Source organism: Capricornis sumatraensis, chromosome 1, assembly GCF_032405125.1.
Source record: "Capricornis sumatraensis isolate serow.1 chromosome 1, serow.2, whole genome shotgun sequence".
Taxonomy (NCBI): domain Eukaryota; kingdom Metazoa; phylum Chordata; class Mammalia; order Artiodactyla; family Bovidae; genus Capricornis; species Capricornis sumatraensis.
The window spans coordinates 187,839,849-187,858,654 of record NC_091069.1 but is presented as its reverse complement, the minus strand read 5'-3'; the positions used below and the strand labels follow the sequence as shown (position 1 = coordinate 187,858,654).

General features: G+C 39.8%; 1 protein-coding gene across 6 annotated transcripts in view; it reads right to left on the bottom strand.

Annotated features, from left to right (window-relative positions):
• The window catches only part of IGF2BP2 (insulin like growth factor 2 mRNA binding protein 2), a 162,986-nt gene that overhangs the window by 29,756 nt on the left and 114,424 nt on the right, over positions 1-18,806 (bottom strand). For 4 of the 6 annotated variants that reach the window (XM_068971063.1, XM_068971094.1, XM_068971088.1 and 1 more), the window contains exons 3-7: positions 10,908-10,956; positions 9,911-9,962; positions 6,921-6,984; positions 3,936-4,208; positions 1,943-2,077 (exon numbers count right to left, since the gene is read on the bottom strand). In XM_068971063.1, the coding sequence (XP_068827164.1) occupies positions 1,943-2,077; positions 3,936-4,208; positions 6,921-6,984; positions 9,911-9,962; positions 10,908-10,956 (573 nt within the window). Of the gene's footprint in view, positions 1-1,942; positions 2,078-3,935; positions 4,209-6,920; positions 7,003-9,910; positions 9,963-10,907; positions 10,957-18,806 lie in introns of all 6 variants that reach the window. The other 2 variants (XM_068971070.1, XM_068971102.1) reach the window with 2 other exon arrangements.

Below are 18,806 nucleotides of genomic sequence, written 5' to 3'. Positions count from 1 at the left end.
TATGTTTTCTGTTACTTGAGACCAAAAGCATCTAACAGATGCACTACAACAGCCTCAAAACAAAGGGATGCTTGAAGATGCTCCATTAGAATGTGACTTACAGAGGGCAGGATTTTTCGTCAGCTTTGTTCACTGGACACAGAACAGTGCTTGGCACATAGTATGTACTCAATAAATATTTGGTAAATGAATGGCTAAGTGGTAAAGAATCTGGCCGCAATGCAGGAGACATGGGTTTAATCTCTGGGTCAGGAAGATCCTCTGGAGGAGGAAATGGCAACCTACTCCAGTATGCCTGCTGGAAAAATCCCATGAACAGAGAGGAGGCTGGCAGGCTATAGTCCATGGGGTTGCAAAGAGTCAGACAAGACCAAACATGCACATAAATGAATAAAAGGAAAGTTTAGGATCCCTCTTCTCCTCCATTCTCTACCTCCTACTCATCTTCCTCAGGGATCAGCTGAAATGTCACTTACACAGGAAAGCTTTCTCTGAAATCCCTAAATCTCTTTCTGTCTCTCTAAAGCCTTGATTAGGGCCTCCAGTTACCTGCAGTTGTTTTCCACAGTAGCACTTATCATAGCTGTGCTTAATTACTTACTGGTGTAATTGTTTGTTTAGCAGATGTCTCACACTGAATTAAAAGAAAAAAAACGGAACTGGATCTTGTTCAGAGTTGTAGCTTCAGCCCCTAGCACAGGGGCTATGGTGCCTCATTAAAAAAAAAAAAATGCAGATTTCAAAGATATTCAAACTCTATCTTGGCTCTACATAAATACTTTAAAAATCCAATTTATTTAGCAGTATTTTTGATTCTTTAAAATATTGCAAGATGATGACACCTAATTTAAAGGGCCAAGGAGGGTAACATTTATAAAGTTCTCAATAATTTGGATGAGAGAGGGGCTTCTTTAAATTAAGTCACAGCATTTGGGGGATTCCAAAAGTCCCAAATAGTAAGTAATTCATAAGTAAAATGTTAGAGTTCCTCATGAAGCCTAAGAATTTGCAATGTTTTTCTTTTAAGAACTACTCTCATCTCCTTGGTTTTAGAACACTATTATTTGACACTGTTTGAATATAAATTAGTTTTATATTCAATTCATCCCTCACTGCTTCTTTATAAAACTGCCACAATCCATGCCTATAAGTGGATTTTGCCAGACTTACATAGAGCCTTCTTTATATTATCTATTCTATTACCATTAATTTGTTTATAATACAAATTAATAAATTTGTATTACTAAATTATACAAGTTACTATGAACTGTATTTGTCACTCAAATTGGTACAACAGGAATCCTAAGCAATATTTTGTGAAAGAAATGGACAAAGGAGATACAAGAAAAAAGAATAAAATAGCCACTCAGATACCAGTTTCTACTATTTAAGGAAACATAATCCAAGCTTAAGAGTCCAAGGGGCTTAGGAGCAAAACCCTTTTGATGGTTTTGGTGCAAATGTAGTTTTTGAATCTGCCCCGTCCAATATGATGGCCACTAGCCATACATGTGACTACTTAAATCTGAACGGATCAAGTTAAAATATTCAGTACCTCCACTGCACTTGTCACATTTTAAGCACTCAACAGCAACATTTGGCTAGTGGCTATTATAGTGTACAGTGCAAATATAGAACATTTCCATAGCATACGCATTGGACAACACGGTTATGTTCCCATCAATAATTACTGCCAGTGAGTGAAGGAAGCATTAGGATCACCAAGAGAAACCTGCAAGTAGAGAAATAGCCACATTGTAAACATAAAAGATCTATTTCCCATTGTAGTCTCTATGGAACGAATACCTGAAAATTAATCCTTCCCCTGCTCCCTTTAACTGAGAAATAGATTTACAGCTCTTTGAAAACTTTCCTGGGTTAAATGAATGAGAACCTAATCTTCTTTTCTGTTGAGCGGTCTGGGCATTGCATGCAAACTTACAGTTTGGTCTCATCAGCCTCTTTCTGCATGATTTCAAGAATCATGCGGCATGCTTCAGAGGTTCCCTCTGGGGTGGCATGGATGGTGACGGGCTTCTCTGCAGCCCCAGAGTTCTCCTTCCTATGGATGTCTACCCTGCAGGAAAAGAATCAGGAGCCATAGCACAGCGTCATCTGGCATTGGACCCTAGTCCAAGAAAGTGTTGCACTGGCCAATGTACAGCAAGGACACAGACAGACAATAAGTGTCATTAGCACATTTGCAACCAATGCCATTCTCCAAGAAGGCAGCAAGCAGTGCAGAAGGTCTTGGGCCAAACCTGAATTCTTTGCAGCTCCACTTAGAAAGGAATATTTCTTACAGGAGTGCTATTGGACAAAGGCACCAAGCCAATGTGGTAATGAAGCCAGTTTGGTAAATGAACTATTTTGTGTAGTCTTTCAAATGATCTTAAAAGTGAGCAGGATAATACTGCACATTGGCACAGTGCCAGTCTCTGAACTGATTGCAGCTTTTAAAAGCCATATGTTAATCCAACTCTAAACACCAAATTCAAGCAAGCTTTATATATCTGAGTGTGGATAGAAAACAGAGGCATGCCCTTTCTCTGCCTAAGTTTTTGGTTTCTTTGCCACTGGCAGCCTGCCTTCTTCCAGACTCTTAAAACTAATGGCTCCAAAGCTTGATGACTTTATCAGACTTCTTTGGGTAGTTGTGGCTCTACTTGTTTTTGTTAACTTTCAAAATCACATAATTAATTGTATCCTTTTTTACTTTGGTTGTTGGAAGCCCAAATCCAAGTTTGGGGCCTATTTCTAAAAAAGTAGGCACACACTTTTGAGAATTAACTTCACTTCTATTTAAACTTGCTACATTTATAAAGCCACCTCAAATTGGAACAAAAAGACATACAAATAAAAATCACTTTCTCAGGGAAGTAGACTTACAGGGATAAAAGGGGACTGATTTTAAAACAAAAGAAACATCACATAGTACTTCCTCTGACTACTATCTTATCACTTCACTCCTATGATTATAAACCCTGGGATTCATGTAATGGTCCACTTTTTGGAAATAACTCAGATACTTTGAAGAAAACAGCTTTTTCTCTTTCAGGTTATAAAAGCCTCAATGACCTGAGTAAAATGCATTAGAAATATAAAAAACTAATACTTGTAATTTGGTGCTTTATCATTTAAGTGCTTTCACAATAATTATTTCATTCAATCTGTCTGACTGTCCTAATTCTCACACTACTCCTAGATTTGATGCTCAGAAAGCTTAAAATTTTTTCTAAGCTTATATAGCTATTAAGTGGGGAAAATTTGAACAAGGGTCTTTGTTTTCAAGTCCTGCGCTTTGTTCATTTTATCATGCTGTGGTCTTCGGAACATAAAAAAATCAACAACCTCACAAGTTACTTTATCCACTACAACTCTTATACTACCGAGTCAGTCTCCTTAAGCAGACAGAAGACTAAACATAAGGCTAATAATGTACTTTATTTCTTGCTCAATGTAGCAGTGACTCACCTGTTGCCTTTATGAAGCTGTCTGTGAGACTCCCTAGGTGGTCTCAAAGAATGACTATCACCCTGGGCTCTGACTCAGGAGAGGAGGCGAGAGCTAAGGTAAGTGGGTTCTAGGATCCCATAAAGTTCAGCCCCATACCTCTGTTGTTTTAAAAATATGTAGATGTATTCACAGGCATCAGAGAGCTTAGGAGAACAATTCGTGACTGTGAGGTCATTAGTACCTTTCTTTATGAATTATTAGTGTTTCAGGTATGACCTTTAGGACATTGGCACGAAAGCTCATGAAGGCCCCTGGGTTCTGTGTTAGTCTGTTAGTAGTTCTGTTTAAAGAAGCCACTGTCCCATCCAGCACAGCCCCCCACTGCTGATGCAAGCAATAGCAACCTGGGAATGGCCGGGACCCACCAGCACTCAGGGGACCCCTCAGAACGAAGCAAAGGAAGCCCCGGAGGCACGTACCGGGACTGGGTCTGCTTAGTGATGTTCTTTATGGTCAAGCCCTCCTTTCCGATGATGGCACCAACAAACTGGGTGGGGACCAGGATCCGCAGCGGGAAATCAATCTGTCTGGCCTGAGAAGAGCCCCCAGGGGCATGGCCTTGCTCCCGGGAAGAGTGGTCCCCACGCTGGGCTCGCTGAGGGGGCGAAGGGGAGCTCACCTCTTCATCCGGGATGTAGGAAATCTTGAAGGAGTAGTTCTCAAACTGATGCCCGCTTAGCTTCTCGATGGCTCTGAAATGCAGCAGGGGAAGTGGGCTTTGTTAGAGACCCACAATGCCAGAGTCAGTGGACCAGTTCATTCACTCTCCTTTGCTAATTGCCTACGAGTGCGCCGTCCTCAGCACTGAGGATGCAGCCATGAGCAAAACACACACCATCTCTGCTCTGTTTTCACAGAGGGTGGTTAACAAGGAATCACCAAGTATAGGTCTGGTCTGATATACAATTTGTTGTCCTGCTTTCTTTTTTAACCACTTAAGGCTGTATCAAAAACTGTAAATAGACTCAAAAATTTCAACTGTAATATAGTTATTACTGAAAAGCCAGCAGTAGATAAGCACAAATGAGAAAAACATCCTAGTCCATCCTACGTCTTTCTTAAATATATTATTATTTATACAAATGGATTAATACCAAACATACTACTTTATAACCTTTAAAAATAGTTAATACTCTAGTTTTCTAAGTGACTAAATATCCTGAAATTTAATTTTTACTGGTTAACATTCTATTGATTTGCCATCATTTCTGCAACATATTCTCTACTGTTGTAAATATATATACACACACTCCGAATCTTTTACTATTGCAATAGTGTTGTTATGGGTATCTCTGCAATTACAACTTTACACACAGGACAAATTCCTAATGGAGAGCAGGCAGAATTCTAACATCTTAAGTATTGCCCTGGGTCCTTCTGGAAAGGTTTCAACATTTACTATCCCATAGCAGTTCAGAGAGCATTTGTTTCCTTGACACCTCAGAAATACAACTTATTTTAAAAGATTTATCAATTTGATAAATTGTATCTTAAAAACGATACATGAAGTAGAGCAATTTTTTCCACATGTTTTTGGCAGTATCTGAAAAAAATTAACCCTATTCTATAAGGTTAATATTTAGGGTTTGCAATTTTTTAAATATTTATTTATCTGACTGCATCAGGTGCTAGCTGAGGCATGCAGGATCTTCAGTCTTTAGTTGCTGTATGTGAACTCTTAGTTGTGGCGTGCAAACCCTCAGTTGTGACATGTGGGATCTAGTTCCCTGACCAGGGACAGAACCTGGGCCCCCTGTATTAGCAGTGCAGCATCCTAGCCACTGGGCCACCAGAGAGTCCATAGGGTTTGCAAGTTTATTACAAAGCAGCACTTTGTGAATTCAATAAAAGCAGCAAAATAATATCATGTACAAAAGTCCTATCTAAGTAGCAGCTAGACAAAAACTGTAAAGGTGAGCTGTTAGTAAATGTGTCCTGCTTATATCCATGTGCAAAAGTCAAGAGCAGGGCTTCCCTGGTGGCTCAGAGGTAAAGAATCTGCCTGCCAATGCAGGAGGCATGGGTTTGAGCCCTGATCGGGGAAGATCCACATGCTGCAGAGCAACTAAGCCCATGCATCACAACTACTGAACCTGTGATTTAGAGCCTGGGAGCCGCGACTACTGAGGCTTGAGTGCCCTCGAGTCTGTGCTCTGCAACAAAAGCAGCCACCGCCAAAAGCAGCTGGCACACCACAACTATAGAGCAGCCCCCGCTTGTCACAACTAGAGAAAAAAGACTGTGCAGCAAAGAAGACCCAGCACAGCCAAAAGAATATATAAAATTAATTTTAAAAATGTTTAAAAAGCTAACAGCAAATGACTGGTGCCTTTTTCAATGCAAAATTAACATTTTGAAAACTAGTGGTATGAGAACGGGTTAAATACGCATTCATGAATGTGGAAACCTTGGAAAAAAACACTAATTCTGGGATGTATAACCAATATGAATATTATGCCACCTCCATAAAGCATGACCACGTGTGACCATAATTCTAGTTATGAGGACCTGACAGGCACTTCATGGGCCTTCTACAAAAAGGAACTTGTTTTTGTTGTTGTTTTTAAAATATTCAATCCCATATGTGTTAACAGCCAAGCTCACAATTAACCATCACTGAAGCAGTGTAGCCATGAGTGGGGTCGGGATGTGAATGTGAATAAGAAGAAGAGCCCGAGCCAGGTCTTCTTTGATGAACCAGTCCAAGATGACAATGCTCCCTTGGGCTGATGTCACAGAGGTGAACCCCCCCTTCTAATATTCATAGAGGGAAAAGGAAGTTTCAGCATTCACCCAATGAGTGTGGACAGAAACAGGCTTGGGCTTTTTCCTCGTGGTGCATGGAGAAAGCTCCAGGTCAAAGTGGCTTCCAGTTGTCAAAGCAGACTCTAGGGGACACAACGTCAGAGACGTGCTGTGCTCTACGCCTTACTGTTTCAAGATACAGCTCCCACCTTGGTTTTGATGCCAAGGCTCAACATTTTTCAAGATAAAAATCTCTGTACAGTCAACAAACAGATACCCTGGTATAAATTCCCTGGGGCACTATGGATGTGTCAAAGATCTGCATTCCCTGGTGGCTCAGATGGTAAAGAATCCACCTGCAATGTGAGAGACCTGGGTTAAATCCCTGGGTTGGGAAGATCCCCTGGGGAAGGGAATGGCAATCCACTCCAGTATCCTTGCCTGGAGAATCCCACGACAGAGGAGCCTGGCGGGCTACAGTCCATGGGGTCGCACGGAGTTGGACATGGCTCAGCAACTGCACCACTACTACTGATGCATCAAAGATCTGCATCTTTTCAGAAAAGGTTTATAAACACAGGATTCAGTGGAATCCAACGACAAGCTTCCCCGGCATTCCCCAGCCCAGATTTAAAGGGAAATAAGCTAAATCCACTTACGTTTTAGCTTCTTCTCTTGTTGCATATGTGACGTTGACAACGGCAGTTTCTGTGTCTGTGTTGACTAGGAAAGAAGCAAAAACTACATTGTCACAGAAAAAAAAAAAAAAGGTGTAGCCCTCTGGCTCAATGTAAATAGAGAAAAATGCACAAAAATCTCATTGTTCAAACTCTTAAGAGTTATTTGAATTCTATGTTTATTCATGTGCACTTATAGTAATTTACAATCAATTGAATATACACATTTGTAATCAATTGTATACGTAACTTAAAGCTGTATTTTCTACTTATTTTCAACACTTCTGCATGTGTATATGTTTATGCACAGTTTCCTGGATTTGTCATTTTTAATGTCTACATAAAATTGCAGCAAGCAAATGGGCCATGATTTTTGCCTAACCATTCCTTAATTGTTGACAAATGGTTGTTCTCAGTATTTGCTCTCTGAAGACTGTTGGTAAAAATCACCACTGTTGCAAATACCACTTGATTTGTGTTCTTCTGAATTACTTATTTTTAGTGTCATTTAGAAGAAAAATAATTGGGTGAAAAGAACATAATGCTTTTTAATGACTATTTTCAAATTACTCTCCAAGAAGTTTGTATTAATTTACTGTACCACTATCAGTTTTATCTGCTATAATTTTTAAATAATTGGGTATATATATAAAATAATAAGAAAGTATTTTAATTTTAATTGTTCGTTCATGGACAAGGTTGAACTATTACAATATTTGTTCCACTTTGACTGAATTTGACTGTGTGAGTTAAATCTAGTAACCGTGTACAATGAATCAAGAAAACTGGCAATTCCAACCCACTTGGCTAAAGAGGAGAACATATAAACTCTAAGAGTGGCTAACAAGGTATCACTCTTGTAAGTTGGTTTATCTTGATTAATAATTGATACAGCTTCTGCCAAAGTCAGGTGTTAAAAATAAATTCAAAAGACAGGACAAAACTTTCTCCATCCAAGTCAGTAAACTTAGATCAAAAGTATATTGGTTTCCCCAAAATCAACAGACATGACTAATTCAAAATCTTCTCCATTAAAACATTTAAGCTATTAGGAGACTTGGAATTAACAGCATTAAGCAGAGCATAACTCAAGAAAACCACACTAGAGCTGCTTTTCAAAGTAATAATAAAACCCTCTAGCGCAAGGATTCTTAATTTTGAACCCATGTTAGAGCTTCAGGAATCCTATACTCACCCTCCCCACTTCCCTGCAAATATTCAAATCTGTGGGGACGTGGATTTTTCTGTCTTATAATTTCCATATGATTTCCAAAAAGGTTAATGGTTACTGTTATCCAATAACTTCAAAGCAGCTGCAGCGCTTATGGGGAGGGGTGCATACTCCTTAGGAAGGAACTGCCATTGAGACATATGGGTCACCAACACTGAAACCAGTCCTGGCCTCGGCCTCGGAGTGTTCGTGTTGCTTTCTAGCACAGAGGTCCTCACAGGACTGCACCTCTCAGCGCAAAAGAGGCCATGTGCACCCACAACCACCCTCTCTCGGAGCTGACACCCTGAATGCTACTAGGTCTCAGAGTTACACTTTGGAGTGCAACAGATGAAGCTGCAGACCCAAAAAGGACCAAGGGGCTGGGTTTGAACCTCCTGAATAAAGCTACCCACTAAAAGTCTCAGATTCGTTCTTATTTATATTCTTTGTTCTTCAAAGACATCTGTCTTCAGGATATCAGACCTGTGATTCTAGGAGGAACTGAACTCCATTCAAATACTTTATTTCATTGGACATGAAAGCTCTATAAAGATTTTTAAAATTCTCCTGCAGAATGCTTTCCTGCTGAATCAGGAATTACCTATGAAACAGAACAAAACAACAGCCCAACACTTCTACCCTACAGTCATGAGGCAGCTAGGGTGCTCTCGAGGGCACAGGTGCTCCTGGAGCTGTGGACTGCCCCAGGGGCCTGGAGTATTTCTGCCTTGCATGGCACTGTCCTGAGTTTATAACATGGTCTTAGCTAGTAACTTGTACAGGTTCATGTCTGGAAGGTCATCTTGCCTACAACATCCAATTCTTACTAGAATGTCTTCCATTTGAGGGAAATAACAAGAACTGAGAACACAGAATCCTTATAAATCATGTCTTCTTTCCGGCTCTTTCCCTTTACCTTGGTGGGCCTATCTCCCAACTTAGGGATGGGCAGTCAGAAGCATGAAACTGAATAATAATATTTTTAATACTCATGGAGTATAGAGCATCTGAATAATTACTGCTTTAAAAACTATTATATTAACTATACTAGCAGACAGACTGCATATGAGAAAATGCATTTTCTGTGATTTTTTTCCCAAGTGAATATTAACAGTTATGTATGACTTCACTGTCTGTAAAGGTAAATGTTTTAGAAGGTAAAAATAAAGTGCCAGGAAAAAGAATATACATTTTTTGGGGATTTACAACACTGTTCCCAAGACAGAGGCTCTCAAATGAATACACACAAAAATCACTTGGAAGTGACTGTTTAAAACACAGTTTCATGACTTCTTCCCCCAGAGAGTCTTACTTTGTCAATCTGTCTATGGTGAGCCCCAGGAAACTGCATTTTCCCAAGTGCTCCAGGTGATAATGGTGTAGGAGTCCTACACCTTGAAAAACAGCCCAAGACATCAGGGGTATGTTGTTCTTAATCAGGAAGAAGAAAGCTGTCATAGTATAAATACAGTTACTTCCAAATGAATTAAGCTTCCCCCATCCTGACAGCAATTTGTCCAGTGCTTGAGTACATTACAGAGTATAAGAAATATAGTCTGAAAACCATTCTTTGAATAAATAGATATGGACAGACAGATACAGACATTTCTTACATACATGCAGATATACAAACATACACTCTAGGAAGCTTGCTTCAGTGGAATTTAAACTTATTTGTCCTTGGATTTGACCCAACCTAAAAAAGTTACCAGGCAATATTCCTCTCAAAATTCAACAGGCTAATTTCAGCACTTATTACCTTGCTCCACGTTCTCCACTGTCCCACACTGAGCCAAAAGTCCATCCAACACCTGAAAAAGAAGCTTCACTGTCAGAATTTCAGGTCTTCATAAAAACAGCTAGAAATGAATGGATATACAGGGCTTTCATTTGCTTATTGGCTCCCGAGTAGTCTCTTCACTGAGGAAACACAGCAGTTTTCTTAGTAATTGTTAACAATCACGTTCATGATGGTTGGAGCCCATTTGCTGTCAAAATGAGAAGCAGACTAATGTACAAAGAGCACTTCTCCTTTCTGAAAGATTTAACCATTCTTCCATCAGATTTCCTTTAGGGATCTCCTTATTTTATGAAGCAATGAGACATATACATGCTCAAAATTTTCCACCAATAAAAAGTGTTTTTTTTTCCCTTAAAGTAACAAAAATGTTGGCCAAAACATTCTATTTCCTTTAAGTCTATTTTGATTCCGTTTGAGTTGGGGAACATGGGGCAGTGTGCCTTTAAATGAGGCAATAAGGCTACTCCTCATATTCTATCTTATTTTAAGGTAACAATCTTGTAAGAAATTTTACAACACTGAAAATATGTCTTAGCTGTTATTCACAACAATCAATTCAAAATAAACAACACACTTGCCCAAACTAACAAAGAACCTTCTATTCTTATTGATTTTTCCATTTATTTCCTTCCAAATCATAATTTAGAAAGGTAAAAATCTTTTCTAAAATCATGGGATAAAAATCACAAGCAAGGCATTTATTTTGTTTAGTTTGTCTGTTGGTGCTTGGTTCCCGAGAAGACAGAACATAAGGGATCAGTGTTTATCCAGCACAACAAAAGGGACGACTCTGACCCCAGACTCAGGGCAGATCATTCCCATTAGGGTGCTGAAGACCTCTAACTCCTAAACGTGAAAGGGAACTATAACAAAGGGACAAAAGGCCCCGTTACTCCATTAGCAAATGAAGACAGAGAGCAGGAAGATAATTAATACAGAAATGACATTGGCCTACCTCCCACTGCAGGTGAGGAGGGATGTTTCGAATCTGAATTTTCCTGCTCCTGTAGAAAATAAAAGCACAGACACAACAAACAGGCTTAATACCACACTTTCTCACGTGTTAACCAAGGCCTCAGCAAGGGGTTCTGATTGTGAATCAAGAACATCTTGTTTTAAGCTAATCATCAATCCTGCCCATCTGTTAGTATTTGCTTTATGTATTTAGGTGATCCTATATTGGGAGCATATATGTTAGTAAATATGATATCCTCTTCTTGTTTTAATCCCTTTGTCATTTCATAATGTTCTACTGTATAGCATAGGGAATCACACCTGACATTTTGTAATAAGCTACAATGGAATATAATCTGAAAAAAAAAAAACAGAAAAAAACTGAATCACTATGCTGTATACCTGAAACTAATGTAATATTGTAAATCATTAAAAATTAAAAAACAAAAGAGCATCTTGTTTTAAAGTTTTCAATTACTTTGAAGAAAAAAATTAAGAACAAACCTAAGAAGTCTGAACAAGCTAAAGAAACAGTTTAGATGCAAATCTACCATTTCAATTTCCTATGAAAATTAGTTAGAATTTAAATTGCCATATATGTTATAATTATAGATTATTCCCTTTCTCCTCAAAATACATGGTCCTGCAACTGACCCTCCCCTAAAAGGTACCTATGAGAAGTAAAATCACATATACAGTGGGTTTAAACAAGATCTTTGCTAACACCTCAGAATTTCCTTTAAAAAATTATTTTTTATTTCTAAGTAGGTCATACAGTCCTAATTCAAAAATTAGGACACTTTAAAGAGGCATTCCATGAACAGTCTTACTCATTGCTTGTGTAACCTTCAGTCTCCTTATGCAAACACTAGTAAATCCAAATATACATTCTTGTTTTCCCCTTTTGTTAGAGAAATATTTGCATATTCTACACACTCACTGCATCTTGTTTTTTTTCACCTAACAGTAATATCTTTCTATTGATACATTGGGAGAGAGAGAGCATCCTCATTCTATATTACACATGTTGGATGCCCCAAAGTGCACTTGTGTGTGTGACAAGTTGCTTTAATCATGTCTGACTTTTTGCAACCCTATGGACTGTAGCCTGCCAGGCTCCTCTGTCCATGGGATTCTCCAGGCAAGAATAGTGGAGTGGGTTGCCATGCCCTCCTCCAAGGGGTCTTTCCAACCCAGGGATCAAACCCTCGTCCCTTATGTCTCCTGTATTGGCAGGTGGGTTCTTTACCACTAGCACCACCTAGCCCAACCCTACTGTTGGATATTTGGACCTTCTGCCTTTTTTTTTTAGGCCTTGATGCATGTGGGATCTTAGTTCCCTGACTAGAGATTGAACCCACACCCCCTGCATTGGAAGCATTGGACCACCAGGGAAATCCTTCTCCTGCCTTTTTATTCAGAAGATCTTTCTCTTTTTCCAAGACATCTTACTGGTCTGATAACTCTGATTTAGATCATTTCTTGTTTTTACCTAAGCTTTTAAATCAGATAGAAAGAAGAACAGAAACAAGAAGTTAAGAATTTTTCTATCTTTGAATTACATCCTAGATCTTGGAAGGAAAACACAAATCACATTTCAATGTTGGCGAGGTCATGTCACTGGAAGGATTTGGCACTGAGATGCCATAAAAATCCCCTTTGGGGGTTGCAAGAGTGGAGATGCGGCAGCCAAAGTGTGCCCCGTTACTTTTCCTCTCCTTTGTGTCAGAGGTACCAAACAGTCGCTCTATGCAGTCACAAATTTCTCCACCGCTTTAATCTGGGCCACAGCCACAGAAGGCAATGTTACAATTCACGCAGAGAGAAAAAGGAGAGAGACAGAGAAGTGCATAGGCAGAGGAAATAAGAAACAAACAATAAAAGATCTGAGGGGCTCCTGTTTTCTCAGATTGTTTTTATTAAATTAAGGGAAGGCCATCCCTCTCTTCCAGATCCCATATCCTAATTCCATCTTATTTAAAAAAAAATAAGAATGCATTCATGTTTTACCACAGCTGCTTAAATGACTATACTATATAAGCCACTCTGTAGAATCTCTATAATCTTGTGTCAGGATAGGAAAGAGAAAAAAGAATCAAGAACTAATTTCTACTTCTGTGCTATGCAGGCTCATTTCTGACACTGCCTTTGGCAAGAGTTTATAATAAAATTGCTGACACCATCCCATACAGTGGCTCCATGGAATGCTCCACAAAGGATGTCACAAGCCTAACTATTTATAGAAAAGGCAGCATAATTTGCAGGAAAAATTGAGTATTTCTAAGAAAAATACTTTCGTTATCTCCAAGTATAAATAAACACTGACTCCAACTGCTAACCAAGAATTCAAGAGAAATCCTATTGGAAGAAACTTGTGCACAGACACAAAGATTTGAATAAAGACAGATACTAATGCTTTGTTCTGACAAAGAATGAAAATCATCTGAATATCCACCATCAGGGAGATGAATAAGTAAACCGTAGTACAGCTATAATATGGAACATCACACAGCTGTCCAAAAGAATGAAGTAGACATATGTCCGTGGTCATAGGACACTCATCTTAAAATATTGTAAGATGAGAGCTAGTTACAGATTAGGCTGATCCTATTTTACAAGAGTGGAAAACAAAACTACATGTCATTAAATGTGTGTATATGTAAAGAAAAAGGTAGCTACAAACATTTAGTTGGCAAAATGAGACATGTACTTTTTATTTTAGTTCTGGTTTGTTTGCTTTTTGTAAAATGAGAATACGTTCATGTCTTATTTGGTTTAAAAAATTAACAATTAAAACTCCTACTAAAGCTGCTTTCATGAATTGACAAGATTCATTTTTTTTAAGTATCCTGGAACCTGATTAAATAAAGAAAACCCAAACACCTTACTTTCTACATGATTACATTAGGCATCCTTCTTGGAATCTTATTTAACAGAGGATTAATTTATCTGGCAAACTCCTTTGTTCACAGTGTATAAATAATCAAATTCCACCCAGTCCAGATGATCCCAAATCCTAACTGAATGGGTCTAAAATAATGACACTTCATAATATGTCATGTCAGGACTGCACATCAGGCAATCAGCTGAGTAACTGGAATGTTCATTAAGCAGGGTTCTGGGAGAAAGCATCTCTAAAAAGTTAGTGCATCTCATCTCTAACCTTAGACCAGGATGGAAAGAAAAAGAACTGAGAACTGAAAAGGGGAAATGGAGCTCACTGCAGTAGAACCCTGCTCACCTGGAGCTCAGTCAGGTCACCTGAGAAAACACCCTGAGAGACTTGTTTTTCCGGATCAGGAGTGACCAGGATCTCTGGGATCCGCTAACTCCCATGGCATCATCTAGACACTGTGTCATCTCGTCAGGGTACCTGGAATGCCCGACTCCTTTTCCCTTGGGAGGGATTTCTGTATGCCCTTCAAAACCCAGCTCACATCTGCAGACAATTCCAGGGCATCTCCAGAAAAGAGTGGTTTCCATGCAGTTCCCTCTATGCTCTAATTACTTATCTGCTGGCACTGTCCCCTCTCGGGATTGGAAATTTCCTCAAGGACAGGCTTCTTGTTTACTGGTGTCCTGTCCAGCCAGGGGCCAAGCACACAGCAGAGAAGGAGAACATGGAGCTCTGGGGGCTGTAAAAGCACTGCTGTTGCTGGCTGTAGTCTACTTACGATGCTGTGGGCCTTCTAGCCCCACAGGTTCTTTCCTTCATCGTCAGGGAGTAAAGAGGAGAGGGAAAGACTTCTTTCCCCTCTTTTCTTTAGAGAAGAAACCCAGCATTTGGCTCGATCTTGAACAACATATGTGGATCTTTCCCCCTTGAAATCCATAAAAATGTGCCCTGCTCGCAAACAAGCCAAATTTATACAATAACTTAGGAAAGTGATTGGTTTTAAGAACAAAGTTTTTTAATTCCTTTTTTTAAAAAAGGAATAATATCATAGTTCCATTATATTATAAATCAAGCTTCTCTACTACTAAGTCACTTCAGTCGTGTCTGACTCTGCGACCCCATAGACGGCAGCCCACCAGGCTCTTCCGTCCCTGGGATTCTCCAGGCAAGAACACTGGAGTGGGTTGCTGTTTCCTTCTCCAATGCATGACAGTGAAAAGTGAAAGTGAAGTCACTCAGTCGTGTCCAACCCTCAGCGACCCCATGGACTGCAGTCTTCCAGGCTGCTCCATCCATAGGATTTTCCAGGGAAGAGTATTGGCGTGGGGTGCCACTGCCTTCTCCGAAGCTTCTCTACATATACATAATTGACATATCTTCTCATCCTTGCCACCCCCCAGAACAATTACAGCCAGCTACTAGCTGGCCTGCTGGCCATCTCACATTTCTCTCCTCTCCCATCCACCCCACACTTGGCCACTTGTTTCAGTGACTTTCTGAAACACAAACAGGACTGGTTGCTTCTGTCTTCTTTGAATGACTTTCACCATGTCCAAATTCCCACTCATGACCCTGTTCCTGCCCCGTTCTCCATCTCCTTATCTTTAAATTCTCTTGCCCCAGGAAATGCTCTAACTTTGGGCTCTTACCCTTCCACCCAAAATAATTTGTCACACCTGTAGTTTATATGTGTGCCAGGTCTGAGTCTTCAACACGCCCAGTCTTCCTTAAAAACAAGAGTAAACAAAGGTGGTAAGGAACATGAGTTTGATTTTTTAAAAATTTTAACTGAAAGCAGAATAAGACCTGCAGTTAAGCCATTAATACAGACAAACAGCTCTTTCCCCAAGGCTTTAGGATTCAGGAACTCAGAATTTCCCACTTTTATATTCAAGGATGTCAAGTGTGTTAAGTGCTTCTATTTCTTCTTCTCTACTCAGGCAAGAAGCTCAGCCTCTACAACATCCAGGAAAAGAATAACATAGCCCTACAACTCTCCTGTTTGGCTGGGGAACTGTCCACTTTGATGGATTCTGTATTCTAGGTGATTGGTGACAACAGTATACACAAGTAGACAATCAAAGCTTAACTAAACAAAGAAACTCAAATGCAGCTCTTCTAAGGCTCCTCAACATATAAGTGAAGCCGGATACTTTTTATGAATATGTTATTATCTTTGTGCTGTAGATGCCTAGAAGAAATAGAAAGCTCTGAGTGAATTTCAGATAAAACTAGATGTCCATTATTACAAATTTCAAGGACTTGTCAGAAATTATTTTGTATGGTAGAATCTATTGCTTAAAATAGCTGGGCAATCAGCTGGAGAAGTAAAATCATATTTAATTCTCAAGGCATCTCTGTGATTTTGAAGAACCACTCCACACCTCTGTGTGTGTGTGTGTAATGCCTGCTTGCACCTGAAGTGGATAATGCTGTAGTTTTTAGGCATTTGGTCAATTAACCATAAGTCTGATCAACCACACTGGGAACTCTAGGCCATGCCTTAACCATGCAGGGAGGCCACAGTAGAGAAGAAAGTTAACATATATTGTGGAAACTCAGCTCATAGGATCTCAGATTCCATTTGAAAATTAGGTGAGCTAAGGATCAGAAGATCTTGGGAAAACTGTAGGCAAGAGAAGCAACAGAGGAAGCAAAAAGGACCCTGTAAGAGTGCTTACGGGGTTCAACAACAGACACTACCCAACGAGGCCCCATCTGTTTCCTAGCAATTTGGAACTCCATCAGATGACACATGGTCCTCATCTTGGAAGGAAACCAAAGCACCATGGAATATGCATTATCTAGAGGAGGTGTGCTAACCGACCCCAAGGACAGTGGTGGAGCCAAGACTGAAACCACCGGCGCTCTTGGCCACGCCTCCTTTTCCAGTGCTGGGGTCGGATTCCTCTGAATCCCCTGCCCTCATTAGTGTCTGAGGCACTTTGTCTCCCTCCTCATTAGTTCTGAAAGTTCTCCTTAAAACCTCTGGACATTCTGTTCAAGGGACATCCTGTGCTAACTTGAACTAGGACCTAGGCTAGGAATGAATCAGGGAAGCAAAATGAATCACCGGTGATAGCCATGTCCAATCTCCTACACAGCACTCAGCTGTCTTTTAAAGCAACCCCCACCCCAAACACACATACACACAGGGCACAGGGCATGATTTTAAAAAGTCAGTAAAACTGTTAAAGTCACTTTGTTACTAAATTATTAAGAATAATTGCCTCTGCCTCTATGTAATCCTAAACATAAGTTATTAGAAAACCAAAGGCTTTCAAAATAAAAACTGTTAAAAAGTGAAAAAAGCTTTGGGTTTTTTTTTAATGGAGAAGAAAACATGTGATCAGAGTAAAGTCCCTGTGAATATTAGCAGTATTATGGCCAAATCATAAAAGGATTAAGTCAGGTATTATTGTGGTGCTCTGCTGCAAAGGGTTTTGAGCCAGAAGAACTGCAGTTACAAACCAGTAAATTCCCTTGGTCTATAAACTTATATCCGCAAAACCATAAACCCCCAAGTGGCCCGAATACACTCATGCTTCATGAGAATTCACAGAAAGGACCTCTTGAAAGTCTACTACTTGAACGGCACAGAAATCAGGGACTATGATTAGCTTTTGAGACCTTGTAACTTATTCATTTACCTCTCAAAGAGGCCTTGACTTTTCAAGAGTTTGCCAACACAATTCTAGACTTCCCCATTGAGAAAAACATCAAGGATTCTTCATTGTTCTTGGAAGAGGTAGAAGGAGAAAAGAGAAGAGTCAGTGTAATAATTAGATGATGACATGTTGGTGAGAAGACGGGTCAGGCTGCTACTCCTGGGCAAGGAGTGAAGGAGTCCCCCTAGTGGGTCAGGTACAACCAGTACCATTTGCATTAAATGACCACTTGCGTTTCACTGCAACTGCAGGGTTCTACAAACCTTTCAGGAAGATCAAAATCATCTTCTGTTAAAAGGAATCAGTATGCTTGACTGTAGATTGAAACCACCATATACTGTTCTAGTGAAGGAGATAATCACATTCCTCAGAGGCTCACTATTTTAGTTCTTTAAAAAGGAAGTCAATATCTAAAAATCTCTTTTTTGATTCATATTCAGTTTTTGTAAAGGGGGCTTCTCTTACTCAAGTAATGGTAAATAGAAATATTTGAACAGAAGGAAGACCAAAAATCTTAATACTTATTCAGGGAAAATACTTATTTTTCTTTATCAAAGACATCTTTAGTAAATCAAAGCAAAGGCAAACAAACAAAAACCGCAAACCAAAAAAACTTGACATAGAAAAACTGTGACCAGTTTTATCAAAGTTAGTGTACAGTTCCCTACAGATAATACCACCTTTGCCACCTACCAAACCACCTCGTTAACTCATTTTGTGACAATACAGAGAAACAAATACAATTTTAGCTCTAGCTTTACCAGAATTTCTCCATGGGCTTCATGGAACACTTGCCCATTCTCCAAATTATATTATTTGATGAGTTTATTAATGTTACAGAGATACACCCAACATGTTCATCACAGTGTTTTTAGCAGAAGCTTTCCCCCAAACCACCACTACTTATGCTGTGTGTATGTGTGCACACACGCACGTGAGTGTGCTCAGTCGATTCAGTTGTGTCCCCATGGATCATGGTCCACCAGGCTCCTCTGTCCATGGAATTTTCCCAGCATGAATACTGGAGTGGGTTGCCATGCCCTCCTCCAGGGGATCTTCCTGACCCAGGGATGAAACCCAGGTCTCCTGTGTCTCCTGCATTGCAGGCAGATTCTTTACTGCTTGAGTCATGGGTGCTGAGCATCCCATTCAAGCCTCACCACTTCCCCTGTGAAGTACAGATGGATATCCTCATTTTCAGATAAGTAAACTGAGCAAGAGAGTTCCAGACAAACATCTATTTCTGCTTTATTGACTATGCCAAAGGCTTTGACTGTGTGGATCACAATAAACTGTGGAAGGTTCTGAAAGAGATGGGAATACCAGACCACCTGAC